This window comes from Neovison vison, chromosome 13, assembly GCF_020171115.1.
Source record: "Neovison vison isolate M4711 chromosome 13, ASM_NN_V1, whole genome shotgun sequence".
NCBI classification, from domain to species: Eukaryota; Metazoa; Chordata; class Mammalia; order Carnivora; family Mustelidae; genus Neogale; species Neogale vison.
In genome coordinates, this window is record NC_058103.1 from 75,622,178 (window position 1) to 75,637,551 (window position 15,374).

Genomic DNA, 15,374 nt, shown 5'->3' on the forward strand with positions numbered 1-15,374 from the left:
GCAACAGTAACCGAGCCATGGCTGGAGCTGGCCAGCGGCGCGGGCAAGCAGCAGCCGCGGAAGACGCGCGGACTGCGTCAGGGGAGCCGGGGGCCTCAGAATTCTAAGAAGGAGAGGGGCGAGAGGGGCCCAGGGGCGGGCGGGCTGGGGGCTCCGCGCTCGCCCAACGGCACGGATCCTTTTTGGAAATTAATATTTAAAAAAAAGCCGAGGACGCAGAGGGGAAGGTGGGGGCAAGAGGGAAGGCGAGACACACAGAGAGGGAGACAGAACCCCACAGAGAGAGGAAGGAAGGAAGGCAGGCAACAGTCGCCGGCAGCCGATGTGAAGACCGGACTGCGTGCGCCCTTCGCCGCCTCTGCCCGGCCTCATCGATGTTGTGTCCGTCGCCCGCTCGCCGGGATCACGATGAACGCGCAGCTGACCATGGAGGCGATCGGCGAGCTGCACGGGGTGAGCCATGAGCCGGTGCCCGCTCCTGCCGACCTCCTGGGCGGCAGTCCCCACGCGCGAAGCTCCGTGGCGCACCGTGGCAGCCACCTGCCCCCCGCGCACCCGCGTTCCATGGGCATGGCGTCCTTGCTGGACGGCGGTGGCGGCGGCGGCGATTACCACCACCACCACCGGGCCCCCGAGCACAGCCTGGCCGGCCCCCTGCACCCGACCATGACCATGGCCTGCGAGACTCCCCCAGGTATGAGCATGCCCACCACCTACACCACCTTAACCCCTCTGCAGCCGCTGCCGCCCATCTCCACCGTCTCGGACAAGTTCCCTCACCATCACCACCACCACCATCACCACCACCACCCGCACCACCACCAGCGCCTGGCGGGCAATGTGAGCGGTAGCTTCACGCTCATGCGGGACGAGCGCGGGCTGGCCTCCATGAATAACCTGTATACCCCCTACCACAAGGACGTGGCCGGCATGGGCCAGAGCCTCTCGCCCCTCTCCAGCTCCGGTCTCGGCGGCATCCACAACTCCCAGCAAGGGCTCCCTCACTATGCCCACCCGGGCGCCGCCATGCCCACTGACAAGATGCTCACCCCGAACGGCTTTGAAGCCCATCACCCAGCCATGCTCGGCCGCCACGGCGAGCAGCACCTCACGCCCACCTCGGCCGGCATGGTGCCCATCAACGGCCTTCCTCCGCACCATCCCCACGCCCACCTGAACGCCCAAGGCCACGGGCAGCTCCTGGGTACGGCCCGGGAGCCCAACCCTTCGGTGACCGGCGCACAGGTCAGCAATGGAAGTAATTCAGGGCAGATGGAAGAGATCAATACCAAAGAGGTGGCGCAGCGTATCACCACCGAGCTCAAGCGCTACAGCATCCCACAGGCCATCTTCGCGCAAAGGGTGCTCTGCCGCTCCCAAGGGACCCTCTCGGACCTGCTGCGCAACCCCAAACCCTGGAGCAAACTCAAGTCCGGCCGGGAGACGTTCCGGAGGATGTGGAAGTGGCTGCAAGAGCCGGAGTTCCAGCGGATGTCTGCGCTCCGCTTAGCAGGTGAGCTGGGCGCGTGGGGAAATAAGGGATTGGGGAGGCTAAAGAGACTGAAAGAGAGAAGGAAAAAGAGAGAGCTGGGCACGTATCATCCCATCCTCCTTTCCCCAAGGGGAGGTGGCTAGTTCCCTGGGCCTGGTAGACCTAGCGACGGCTCCTGGGAGCAGACCGTCTCCTCCAGGACTCTGTACATTGGGCTGTGGTAGGCTCCGGGAGCTCACCGTTACTGCCTGAGCGAATGCGGGGACGCATTTGTGCTCGGAGACTGTATTGGAAGCGGTTGCCACCAGAGACTAAGAGAAACCCCCGCACCTGGCCGGACACGGTCTGTGCATCGCTTCTCAGTTGGGCACTCCGGGTTTGGGAAGAGGGAGGCGATTCTTGCATGGAACTGTGCGCAGATACTGCCCGCTCGTACCCCCGGCACATACCCGGGAGTTGGTTTGGAGCGTGCCGGAGCTGCACGCCTACGTTTGACTGAACTTGGTGCGGTGACACCCCCCCCCACACACACACTTTTTTGGCGCGAGGCAGTAATGGGAGGGATGGGGAACACTCTCTGAGAGTTCTGGCAGAAGGTTCTGAAGCCCCCGGGAGGGTGTGTGTTTGGCGGCGAAGCTGTTTAAGAGTTAGCAAGCAATCTGCCCTGGTAACCGGCTGTGGAAGAGAGAGGAAGGCAGATGGTGCCGAGGTAAGGGTGAGGGCGGAGGGGCAGCCACGGAGCTTGCAGCTGAGCCCAAGGACCGCTTTTGCTGCCGACTCATTTACGACTTCATATTTCGTTTTATTTCTCTGCATTATGTTTTGAATGTATCCCCATGTATGGGGGTGGGAGTGTGAACATGACCCCCAAGTCTTGGAGCAGAGGTCTTCCGGCCCCAAAACCCGGGCGTTAAGCGGGAAGGTCTCCGCGGCTCAGCACAGACAGCGCCTATCCTTCTTAGCCTCTCTAAGCCAAGGTGCGTGGACGGCTCCGGGAAGCTGGTCTAGGGGACAGCTTAGCCCAGTCTGAATCACACCAGATATTTCTAGCTGATTCCGCGACCCCTGAGGGCAAAGGACACACGGGGAGGTAGAGCCAAGGGCAGCTGAGGGCGGACACGGTTTGATGAGACCCTGCCGACTTGATTGACTCCTGGGTCGGTGCTACACCCCCCCCCCAGTCTCAGCCTGGTGCCCTGGCCTGAGTCCTGGCCAAGAGAAAGGTAAAAGCCGGAATGAGGGTTTGTTAATTAACTGATCGTTCTCCATTAATTCGTCCCTGGAGAATGAGAGACAGTCAATCCGATCAGAGCCGGGGGCACTGAGCCGTTTCACAGTCTAAAATCAAAGCGAAAGGCCGAAACCCCCTCCCCCACCTCATGCGGGCCAATGAGAAGCTAGAGGGAGGCAGGTGCCAGCGTGCCAGGGAGCCTGCCGCTGGATCTGGAAGCAACCCCAAAGCACTCTTTGGGTCTGGGCACTGGTGGCCTCCCTCCCGCGGGTCGAGTTCATGAGCCTCTGCCCGGCCAGGGTTTTCCAGCCCAGCCCTGTGCTCACTGGTTCCAAGCAAAATCCCCAGCAGGCTATTGCATCTTGTGCCTAGAAGTTAGGCGAGGTGGAGATAGGAGGACAGGAAGGCAAGGGAGAGATTGACAAGGTGTCCTCTGGGGCTCCCACAAATCCATTCCCTGCCCTGTGTGCATCCACCATATCGCCTCCCACTCCCGTAAGCTGACGGAGACCAGACGGCAGCTCAGGTTCAGGAAGGGGTGGAAGAAAGGGATACCCTTCTCCCTGACTGCTCAGCCTCTGCCGGCCCCAAACTAGTGGCTTTTTACAAGCCCATGTCAGCCTCACGCCCCGCTTCAGAATCTTGTACCCAGGCAGTGCTCACATAGGCCTGTCAGTGGGGTGGGGAGAAATGGAGGAAAGGATTGGAAATGAAAAGCGATCCCCCCAGGGAAGCATGCCCCACCCCCCGCACCCCGAAGGTGTTTGCTGGAGACTTCAATGACCGCCTCTCCCCACTGCCCCTGTCGCTCCCTGGAATATCAGACTGACAGGTTCTGTTCAGAGATGACCCCCAACCCTGGAAACTCGGCCTTGCAGTCTGACCTACACGAGTGGGCGCCTCGGTGCTGTTGAACTGGGAGCACTAGCACTGTGACCCTCCTGTGGGAGGCGTGGGCATGCCAGCCAGTGCTCGCCCTAGCCAGGAGGCTATGGAAGGGGTGACAAGTCTGGCACCCAGCAGCCTAAGACTAGTCATGCTTGCCCGAGGCACTTGGCCTTTTTCTTTGGAAAAAAGAAAATAATAATAAAAGGAAAATCGGAGACTCTGGCAGCACAAAACTTGGCACCCACCCCCAGGTGGAGTTGCAACCTAGGACCCAGATGGAGCTTCGAGTGTTTAATTTTCTTCTCTTTAATTAATTAAACTGGTGGGAAAGGCTGGGTTGGGGGCACTTGCAGAGCCAGCCCAACCGGAATCAATCCCATTACACTTCAGGAACCACAACCTATTTTAAAATCACTGAAAAACCATGAGCTGTCCCTTTAATATTTTCATTTCAGAGATGGGGTAAGGAGGGAGTCAGGCCATTTCCAGACTTTCCAGATGATCCTAGGAGGCTCAATCGCAGACTTAAACAAACGCATTGCAGGGCACTTTCGCCAAGGCTGTGGGAAGTTGCTTGGAGGAGGGGGGTTCCCACCACCAGCCTCCACGCACAGAGGTGTCCCTTGCAGTTTGGCTTGCTGCTGCTCTAAAGACCCCTCCACCTTGTCCTTACCCCTCAGGGTGGTTCCTTCACTCACTGGCAGAGTGGCTTCTCCATGCTTTTCCCTGTACCTGAGATTCCATGAAGTCTGTTGCGGAGAGTCAAAACCTCCACACTTGGCAGCATGTTTGGGGAGGCGCCTTCTCCTTACAAAATTACATCGGCTTGGTGGGAGATGGGAGGAAATTCTCATCAAATTAACTACCTTTAAAAAAAATCAATACGTGTTCCCTCAATGTAATCTTGCTGCTGCCCCATTAAAGTACAGTGCAGCTAGGCTGGGGGCGCATCTCATCTGAGGTGGGGTGGGCGGGCCGCACTATATGGGTGGGTGGGCTCCTCTGCCTCTGACGTGGGCGCCTATTAAGACTTGAAGAGATTAGTTTCCAATTAAAGATTGCAGAAGGCTTTGGCCCCAGTAGGGGAGCTGTCAGCATCTGAAGAGACTGCAACACGCACCCACCAGAGGGCAGAGCACCGCATACCGAGGAGGCAAGGCCCAGCGGGTTGGGCAGAGGTGGGTGCTGGGCCCCTCCGACTCTGAGGTACCTGAAGGAAGGGTACCTCCAAACAGCCCTGGGGAGACTGCCCAGTCTCCCACACCCGGGACTTTGCCCCTTTCCCGTCCAGAATTTGCCCCAGAAAGACCTGGAGGAGAGCCGGAGCCTGGGAGAGAGTGGGGGTAGAGGAGGGATATTCGGCCAGGAGGTGGCCATGAGAAAGTCTCACAGGGACCAACCTGGGTTGTGTTTGCCTTAAGTGGCCTTGCGGTCTGGTTGATTGATAACTGGCCTCCACGCAAGTCCATTTGCTTTTTGTTAATATTTATCCCGGCGGGTGACATTTCAACTGCCCCCCCCCCCAATTCCCTGGGCCAAGTTAGCCAAGAAGTAGCAGTGCAGTGCTGGGCATTGGGAACCTCATTTTCCCAAATCTCAAAGACTCCTGGGCCAGGAGGAAAACGGGGACTGGGACTTGGAAACTGGAAGGGTTCCTGGGCCCAAGAGAAGGCCCCAAGCAGACTGGTTGCCTCTCGCCCCACTTCTCACACGGTGCAGCTGCTCCCAGCGGCTGTGGTTCAAACAAAGGGCCTGTGGGGCACGGCCAACCGCAGCCAGCCTCACAGCCCCTGAGCCAGTGAGACTGACTGGGAGGGGGTTAGAACAGAGGGAAGGGGGTGCCTCCAAAAGGCTTGGTGTGGCCTTCTCCCAACATGCTGTGGTGGGGGTGGCCAGTTGTCAGGAGGAGTCCCAAAGAACCCCCAGCCCCTCAGGGTGAATGGTGGCCATGTGCCCAGGGAGTCGGCTGGGGACCCCCCCCCCCACCAAACACACACACAGCAGCATAGCAGGAAACCAAAATTTCTCACCCCAGTCACCAAAAAGTTCCCCATGGACCTTTGCACCTGCGCCTGATCCCTTGAGGGTTTGGGGATAATCGTTCCTTCTTGCACTCCCCAGGAGCTCAAACCCCAGGGAAGGGAGGAAAGGAATGCCTAGTGTTAAGAAGTGTGCATATGGTGAAGATTGGAGCCCACTGTTTGACAACGGTAGGAAGACCTGCTTCTGAGTCTTGAGGAGGTCTGGTGGTTATTGTGTGGTGACCCTAGTGTCAGCACAAGCAGGCTGGCCACCTGAGACAAATAACCCCATTCTGATGGTCCCACTAGTGGGTGCAGCCCCAAGCTACAGGCCCCTTGGAAATGCCCAAAGGGTGATTAGGGTCAGTCAGAGCAACCCGCTGGCCCCAGGGTTGTAGTGGTCACTAAAAACCCAGGCCCTACCATAGCTATTTGACAACTGGCACGTGGGACAGACTGTGCCAACAATACCAAATTTTAGTAACAAAATAACTGAAAGCTCAGGCTGCATCTTACTTCATCTTCATGCTTTGATCCTCAGTGCCCTTCAGGGAGCTGGCATCCTGCCCTCCCAGATTCCCTCCATGGGGGAGCCTGATGGGCTGTGTGGTGCGATAGCTCCGCACGCCCCCTGCGGGCTGCCGCCTGCCACCAGAGAAGCCCTTGGTTCAGTGATCTGTGGAGAGGAAAGGGATGCTTGCTGTGGCTTTGTTTTTACATCGCTGTACTGCTGATTTAAAAAACAACAATTATTTCCTGGTACGAAAGGGGTGTGGAGGAGGCATATATCTTGGTCTCCAACAGTGTCTGGTTATTACCCCAGTGATGAGACAAAATTGCCAACCCCCACATTACACCCCAGCTCTGACTTCTCTAAACAAGATACGTGTTTGGACTTTCTATCCAAATTATACTTTTGCTGGCACGTTTTTATTTGAGGAAAGCAGGGTCAGAGTAGAGAAGGTGACCCTGGCAGGACTCGAGTAGGAGGTTGGGGCTGGAGGATATAGTCCTAGGAGCGTGGATTAGTGGTTCCTTTGTTTTGTTGTTTCCCCTTCTAGCTAACTGACAGGAGTCAGGAGGCAGCCCTGAGGCTTTGAGCTCGGAGGGCTTTGTTTCCTCTTGAGTGGGGTGGGTGAAAGGGCCTGCGGAGGCCGACTGGCCTGGAGCTCTGGTGCAGCGTCAGGACCCTGGACAGGACCCCACCAGTCCCTGCCTGGCCCCGTTTTGCTGCTGGAAAGTGGGTAGAATGCCTTTGAAGAGTTGTAGTAAGGAAGGGAGAACTAACAGCTAATATTCTGAAGTTCATGAGAAATCTCGAGGCCCCACCAGGAACATTCACCAGCACAGTCAAGTAATCAAAAAGATCAAACCTATCTTTGTCGATAATTGATCTTTTCCTCCCTCCCCGGCAGCTTTTCTGTGTATGTCTGAGTACACGTGCACACCTGCTTATAAAATCGGAATTCAAGTCCCTATGGGTGTGACGGGGTTGGATCATTAAGCTAAAACGTTCAATTCAGTCCCTTTGATCCGTGCTGGGGAAAATCTATAGTCATCTCTAATCTACGAGGTCTTTAAGAAGGTTGTTACATGAGCTGTTTTGATGTCATCAAATTCGTGGCAAATTCAGCTAATCAAAAGGACATTGCTACTCAAAGTTCTCAGAAAAAATAGTTTTTACAGGGTGTATCGGTAAAATTTACTCTTGATTTCCTTGTACAAAAGAAAATCCTCAAATCTGATGGAGTTGGGTAATTTAAAAAGGGGTTCTCTGTGTCTTGCTCCTCAAAATCCATTGTTAGAAGCCTTGCCCTTCAATTAAGTGCTCAGTGCTCTTTGTAAACTCCGCATATTAGAATAAACACCAGATTAATGCTTTAATTCAGCCAAGAAGCCTTGATGAGAAATGACTAGTTTCATTTCAGTTAAAACAGCAGAATTTCCACACTCTTGATAAAATGGAATGGTCCCCAGCCTACGGTAGCAATAGAAGAAGGGTCTTATAGAACTCATGGTAGTTAGGATAGATTTCTCATAATTCTGATAAAAGCAGTCAACAAGTATTCATTAAATACTATTTTCATCATGTCTCTATTTAAATAAGACGAATTAGCACCTTTGGGAGAAGAAAACCACATTATTTCTACATGAGAAGTGTCAGCCTCATAAAGTTCAGTAAAACAAAAAAACTGATTTCTTATGTTTGTGAATTTATTGCACAATCATAAATTCCTGTCTTCTATCAATAGATTTTCACGGGTTTTTATTTTGTGACAAATAACTTAATACTTAGAGGTTTAATTTCCTCCTGAAGTGATAGGATTGGATTATGTGACTAGACCAGTCACAAGGAAGTCTAATGATTTGATGCAAACATAGGAACTTATGTTTTATTACTGAGTCTTGCTATAGAATCATCTACCTTGTGTTTCTCCCAAAAAGTGTTACATTATCATAAAGTTGGAAAAATACTAGCTTCTAGGATCTTTCTTCTCCTTTAGATGAGACAATCTGGTAAACCTCCCAGCTGAACGGAACCAGTCCCTGAAATACTACCCATCCAGTTTGTCATGGCAATTGATAAGGAAAGAACTTATATCTGTTCTGTTCATCCTATTAGTTGGGTACTGTATTGGGACATATATGATCTAATTTAATATTCTATTTCAGTGGCTCCCAAATCTTGCTCCACTTTCGAATCACTTAGGGACCTTTATAAATATGATTTCTAGCTAAAATCCAGGGCCTGACCTAGGCGTTGGGATTTTTAAAAGCTCTGAGGTGATTTAATTGAGCAGCAAAGTTGGGGAACCACTAGTTTATGTGGTAGTTACTATTATTTTCCCTCTTTCTATGTTCACTAAGGTTATATAACTTATCTCTGGTAACACAACTGGAAAGCAGTGATACCCTGAAGTCAGCTTGCCCAGCTCAAAGCACAGAACGCTCTTACTTTCCACCCTGTGCCTACTAGTACGGGTCCACCAGGTCAATGGACCTAGAATGTGGAGTGTCCGATTTATTGTCCTAAACACCTGATCTAGAAAGTGTCTGCATAGTAAAGGTCTTGCTAGTGGAGAGTGTGTATATTCCTTTGCGACTCACAAGGAAGGTTACTTATGGAAACTTATTTGTTTTTTACTCAAGACTCATAAGAGAGAACTTTTATTGCTGTCTTTTGAAGCAGCCAGAGGCAATGTAGGGCAGTATGAGAGCTAGACATGCAACCGAGGTCTCCCTGTCCATTTGTTCACTTAAACAATTATTGGTGGGCAAGACCCAATCATTGGATGTGTTCTGTGGGTAGGACTGGCCCATTGGAACTCCTGCCTGGAGGAGGGCCCAAAGACCCAAACCTCCCCTATTTTCAGGCATTGGTGTTCTGAAATTTTCATTTGCACAATAGTTATATTTCTTTGCTTCAGATCATTGCCTGTCTTGCTATCCCAGGCTTGCCTGCTACTCATGTTTTACGACTCTGTACACACAAAAAAATAAATTAACTAAAACTCTGTGTATAAGTTGGCAGTCATCCAGAGGACAGCTTAGAATTTCCCTCAAACACTAGGTGTTTCCAGTTATCCGGTGTCTCTCATCTTCCTTTGCATATGCCATAGGGTACTCAGAATCGACAGTTTCTGAAATCACTACTTTCGTTTTTGCATCTGGTGATGATCTCATAGTCCCAAAGAGAGGTTATCAAAAGAACACAATAAACTATGAGCTTTTTGCTTTCTTTCCTGTTGTCTCCTGAAACAGATCAATGGCCCCGGAAATTAAATAAATAAACGAGCGAAGCGCGCCACCTAGTGACCTCCATGCTCACTGCAGGTGAAGTTCGTGAGAGGAGTGGCTAACGCGATTCAAGTATTGATGGAGTCACAAAAATCGTTCATTAAGGCAATTTAATCTTTGCTATTAAATGTCCTTCCAATTCATTTAGGATAATTAAGATGCAGTTAAAGTGATTAAATTCTAATTACTTATGCTAGACAAAGACATATTTGTCACACTAATGCGGTTAACTAAGGACTCAGAAAGAAAGTTAACATTTACTTCAAATGATGCAACTGGAAAAATCAGTTCCTCTTTTCATCATTAATCCAGCGAGCCGGGTGATTATGTAATGGCACTGCAAGCTCATTAAGTAGGGGAAGTGCTGATTAAAATGACTGCTAGGAGGAAAACTGGAACCAAGATCACCTCAATAGTTCAGTCTGCAGCCCCAGCAAAATTTCTTGGTCTTCTTTCCTTCTAAGTTCCCTACCCCAAAATAGTAAGCAGCTCCCCCATTTAAAAAGGGACACCTCACAGAAAGCCTTTATTGCCAGCCTACAGACATTGTTAAACCAAAAGATATTTTTACGTGGTAAGTGGAGTCTCAGCATAAGGAGGAGCTAGGCAGGGAGGAGCTGGGGAGGGAATTCCTGAAGTCAGCAGCTCCAGAATGAAAATGTCTTGTGAAGGATTCTGAGGCCACGTCCCTTCACAGAAGCTCCCTTCCAAGTAAGCAGTCCTTCTCCCCTTTCCTAAATCCACTTTTACTGCCTTTGACTCCAGAGGACAGATTCCTCTGCATGGGATCCTGACACGTTTGATTGTTATGCACACTCTGAAGATTGCTAAGTATACCTCAGAGGCAAATAGGCCTTTTTTCAGTATTTTTCTACATTCTCATGTAGAGTCATCTAAGATTATAAACCCTCAAGTAATACTAAGGCTATTTTACCATAACGTCCACAAATAATTCCCAGCCTCTTATGGTAGCTTGATTATGAGAGCTCATTAGAGACAGATGAATTGAAACAACTGGATCTGAAGCTTGCCTTCCTCATAAAAATGGCTTCCTAAGGTGGTGCTCAGCATTTGTCCAGGGTGGGGAGGATGATCAAGGATGAAGATGGTCAGTCATAAAACTGAGGATTATTTTCACCAGGAGATAGGTGTCTTTTAGCCCTGTTAAATTTGCATACTGATTTTCAGTATGCTTGTGGAGATTACATCTTTCCCCTATTTATCTCATTGGACTTAAATATTATCCCTGTTTGCCTCATAAGCAAAGACTTTAAAGTTACTATATTCATCAGTTACACAAGTCAAACCACTACGTTTAAAAAATAAATTGGCGGGGCGCCTGGGTGACTCAGTGGGTTAACCCTCTGACTTCAGCTTAGGTCATGATTTCAGAGTCCTGGGATCGAGTCCCACATCTGGCTCTCTGCTCAGCAGAGAGCCTGCTTCCCCTCTTTCTCTGCCTGCCTCTCTGCCTACTTGTAATCTCTCTCTGTCAAATAAATAAATAAAATATTTTTTAAAAAAATAAATAAATTGGCAATTACTTAGATATTTACAGTTATCATTAATTTAATCAGGTTATGGCATTTTATATTACTAAAATAAACAAACAAATTAAAGTTAAAAACCCTGGACTAAGAACCAAAAGCCCCAGAGACAAGTTCTCAGACTAATTAGCTCAGAGAACTTGTCATTTACCCTGTCTGGGCCCTTAGTCTCCTTAAATATAGAATGAAGGATTTGGCGTTAGGGCCCTTCCAGGTCCCACATTCTATGATTGATTGCCTTCTGGGATGCCTGTGTATCCACTGCAAAGTCTTTTGTCTCTATTTAGTACACTGTCCCAAAGTCAGGATTCAATGAAGTGTAAGCTTCAGGGGCTCATCTCTTGGGCAAGGTCTCAGGTCAGGCTCTACTGTCACATGGTCAAGAGAAAGCAGCCTGTCCAGTCAGGAGTGCCACCTTCTGGCACAAAAATGCTACAGTCTGACATTCCAATTCCCATGTCCTAATAATACAGGCTATTGGTGAGGATTTGAATCAACAGGAATTTGTACACCGCTGGCTGGTTGGGAATGTAAATTTGGACCATTGCTTCAAAAGATAATTTGGCATTGTTTCATAACCCTGAACCTACACCTGTCCAGTGGTTTTACTCTTTGGCATACACCCTAGGTAAACTCACAGATGCTGCTGGAGATGTGTACAAGACTGTAGCAGAATTAGTCATAAGAGCAAAGAAGCCAGAAACATCCCAAGCGTTCACTGACAAGGACATATAAATTATGATATATTCGTGTAATGCAGTAGTATACTGCAATGCAAATGAATGGACCACAGTTATATACAAGTCTTAGGAACATAGTTGAATTTAAAAAAAAAAAGCCATGGACAATCACACATCAAAACAATAACACTTTTCCAAAGCTCAAAAGCAAACAGTGCTGAACAATTTATTGTTTGGAGATACTTAAGAATGTGGTAAAGCTATTTTCAAAAAACAAATGAATACGGGCGCCTGGGTGGCTCAGTGGGTTGAGGCCTCTGCCTTCAGCTCAGGTCATGATCCCAGGGTCCTGGGATCAAGCTCCGCATCGGGATCTCTGCTCAGCAGGGAGCCTGCTTCCTCCCTTCTCTCTCTCTGCCTGCCTCTCTGACTGCTTGTGATCTGTTGGTCAAATAAATAAACAAAATCTTTAAAAAAAAAAAAACAAATGAATAATAAACTCAGATTCCAGAGTTACTCCTGGTTGGGGAAGGTCAGAAGATAAGTGGCTTGAAAAGCCAGTGATGTTGCAGTTCTTTTGTTGGATGCTGCCCTCACAAATGTTCATTTTGTTACTAGGCTTCCTATCTTAAATATCCAGTATTGTTCCTGGAGGTAAATATTTTTAATTTTAACATTGGGGAGGAAAAGATTTTTTTTCTTGGCTCTCCAACCCAAACAGCTTGGACCAGACAAACCCAGCAGCATTTGTACACAGTTCCTAGCCACGTACTAAACATCACCCCTCCTAGAAATTATGTTCTGCCAGTTGTGGACAGGACATAAGAAGTGAAAAGAGGAGTTTATCACAGCACTTTCTACAAGAGCCAAATTATGGAAACAACCCAAGTGTCCATCAACTGATGAATGGACAACGAAGAAGTGACATGAGGGCACCTGGGTGGCTCAGTTAGTTAAGCATCCGACTCTTGATTTCCTCTCAGGTCATGATCTCAGGGTCACGAGATTGAGCCCTGCATCAGGCTCCACACTGGGCATGGAACCTGCTTAGCATACTCTCTCTCCCTCTACCCATCCCCCACCCACTTGCACACTCTTTCTCTCTTTCTAAAAATAAATAATAAAATATTTTTTAAAGGAAGATGTGGCATGCACATATAATGGAATATTACTCAGCCATAAAAAGGAATGAAATCTTGCCATTTGCAATGACCTGGTTGGAGCCAGAGCATATTATGCTAAGTGAGATAAGTCAGTCAGAGAAAGACAAATACCATATGATTTCACTCCTATGTGGGATTTAAGAAACAAAACAAATGAGCAATGGGGGAAAAAGAGGGACAAATCAAGAAACAGACCCTTAACTATAGAGAACGAGCTGCTGGTTATCGGAGGGGAGCGGGCCAGGGAAAGGATGAAGTAGGCGATGGGGATGAAGGAGTGCACTTGCTGTGATGAGCACAGGGTGATGTATGCAAGTGTTCAATCACTATATTGTATACCTGAAACTAGTATTACACTGTATGTAACTAATTGGAATTTAAATAAAAACTTTGAAAAAAAAGTGAGAGAAGGAATTTCATTAGATATGGAAAGAGAGGTTTGTTTTTCATTCGAGTACCAGCAACAACCCTGATGTGCTCAGTACTGGAGACGGTATATACAGCCGACTTGTCCCTTAAGATTCACTGTCTAGTGGGGAAGAGAGACAAATAGCTGTTCGTTTCCTTCTTGATTGTTTTGTGTGTGTATGTGTGTGTGTGCCAATAAAGAGAAGTTTGGGGTGTGACGAAAGGACAGTTTTGAAGATCTGGAAAATGAATAGGACTTGAGTCAGAAATGGAAGAAGAGGTCCACAGACAGAAGGAACAGCAGATGTGTGGAGGCCCTGGTTGAAATATGTTCTGCTGAAGATTTCTAGAGTCTGAATTACTATATAGCTGAAAGCTTGTTTCTTCCCTAGCATAGCTAAGTGACATAATACTTTTCCGTCGATAACAAAGGTGTTCTCAGGCACCTGGGTGGCTCAGTGGATTAAGTGTCTGCCTTCGGCTCAGTCCATGATCCCAGGGTCCTGGAATCGAGTCCCTCATCAGGCTCCCTGCTCAGCGGAGAGTCTGCTTCTCCCTTTGCCCCTTCCCCTGGCTCATAAGCACACTCTCTTTCTCTTGAAAATAAATAAAATCTTAAAAACAATAACAGCAAAAGTGTTCTCCAGGGTTTCAGTGCTGGGGAGGAGAGGGAAGAGGGTTTTCTATTCCTCTAAGAGTGCAAATCAGATTGGTGGAGGACGGGTGGGAAGAAGATTATGTCTTGGTTAAAAAGCTTGCCAGATGAGGGGTGCCTGCATGCGCAGTCAATTGAGTGTCCAATTCTTGGTTTCAACCCAAGTCATGCTCTCACGGAGCATGAGATTGACAAGCCCCAAGTAAAGCCCAGCATCAAGCCCCCCAGCACCCCCAACCATCCCCCCACATGGAGCCCCACCTTCAGCTCCTGGCTTCTTGTTCCTGGGGGAGTCTGCTTGAGGATTCTTTCCTGCCCTTCCCCCCATCCCACCCCCAACAAGCATAACCACCTGCAAGCTCTTGCTCTTGCTCTCGCATAAATAAATTCCCAGCTGATTCTAATATTACTCCAAGTTGAGAATTAGGACATTGATATTGAGAATTTAAGGGCAGGTGGCCTTTATTTTTGCCCCTTTAGTTATTTTACCATTTTTCTGGAGTAATCTATAGTTCCATAACTTTATAGGTAGAAAAATAGATGCATATAGATAGATCCTGATATAATATATAGTGGAATGAAGTTGTCGGATGATGTATGCTTTTGAAAGAAAACTTGAGTGAGATAATAGAAGAGCAATAACAAGAAACTAGCTAGGATGGGGTAGAAATAGATTATGAGAGTCTGATTGTGTGTCATTATCAGAAGAGGTGGAGAAAATGGGTGGGCAAAATTTGAGAGATCTATCTAAAGTAAAATTGGGAAGACGTTGTGGAGAACAAAAATGAGAGAGGAACAGACTCCTGTGGTTTTGATTTAGAAAGCTGGGTGCTTGGATATACCTTTAGCCATAGCGTGGTTGTGTGGGGGAGACATGATGTCAGCATCATGCTAATGAGGTGACGATTGTGGGTTCAGTCCATTGGGTCTTGTTTTTACTTCCCAGTGCTGGTGGATAGTGATGAGTGCTTTCATTCCAGCCAGCTGCCTGCATTGGGCCCACATGAGCCTTGAAGAACCAGTGTCCAAGGTTAGCCCAAATCTGTTCCTGCTAGTAGAAAAACAAAAGCAGTCCCCTGTAACAGTAGGGCAGGAGCCCTCTCTCTGTGAGCAAAGCCAATACGCAGAGGATAGAAGCACAAATATGTTGGAGGGCGGGCAGGTGTTGCCAAGTCTTGGATTTTGTCACTTTCACATTAGTTTGGGATAGGAACGAACCCCTCCAATGTCAAATTTCATTTTTCTCTAATCTAGTTTACATAGTTGTTGCCCCATGAGCCCCAATTTTTTTAAGAATTATTTTTAATTAATGTTTATTTTTTAGTATGTGCTATGTGCACATCATGTTTTGAAAGTTAAACAACATAGAATGGTAGATAGAGAAAACGAAGTTCTCATAATCTATTCCTCAGTACCCAGCCCCCCTTTCTAGAGGCAACCCTTGTTACCAGTTTCTTAGGTATTTTTTTTTTTCCAAATAAGAACTTCTAG

At 48.5% G+C, this 15,374-nt stretch overlaps 1 protein-coding gene across 1 annotated transcript in view; it reads left to right on the top strand.

The window, feature by feature from the left end:
• The first annotated feature begins 322 nt into the window (after nt 1–322).
• The window catches only part of ONECUT1 (one cut homeobox 1), a 40,813-nt gene continuing 25,761 nt past the window's right edge, over nt 323–15,374 (top strand). The window contains exon 1 of the mRNA XM_044231116.1: nt 323–1,513. Within this exon, the coding sequence (XP_044087051.1) occupies nt 409–1,513 (1,105 nt within the window). The 5' untranslated portion in view covers nt 323–408. The remainder of the gene's footprint in view (nt 1,514–15,374) is intronic.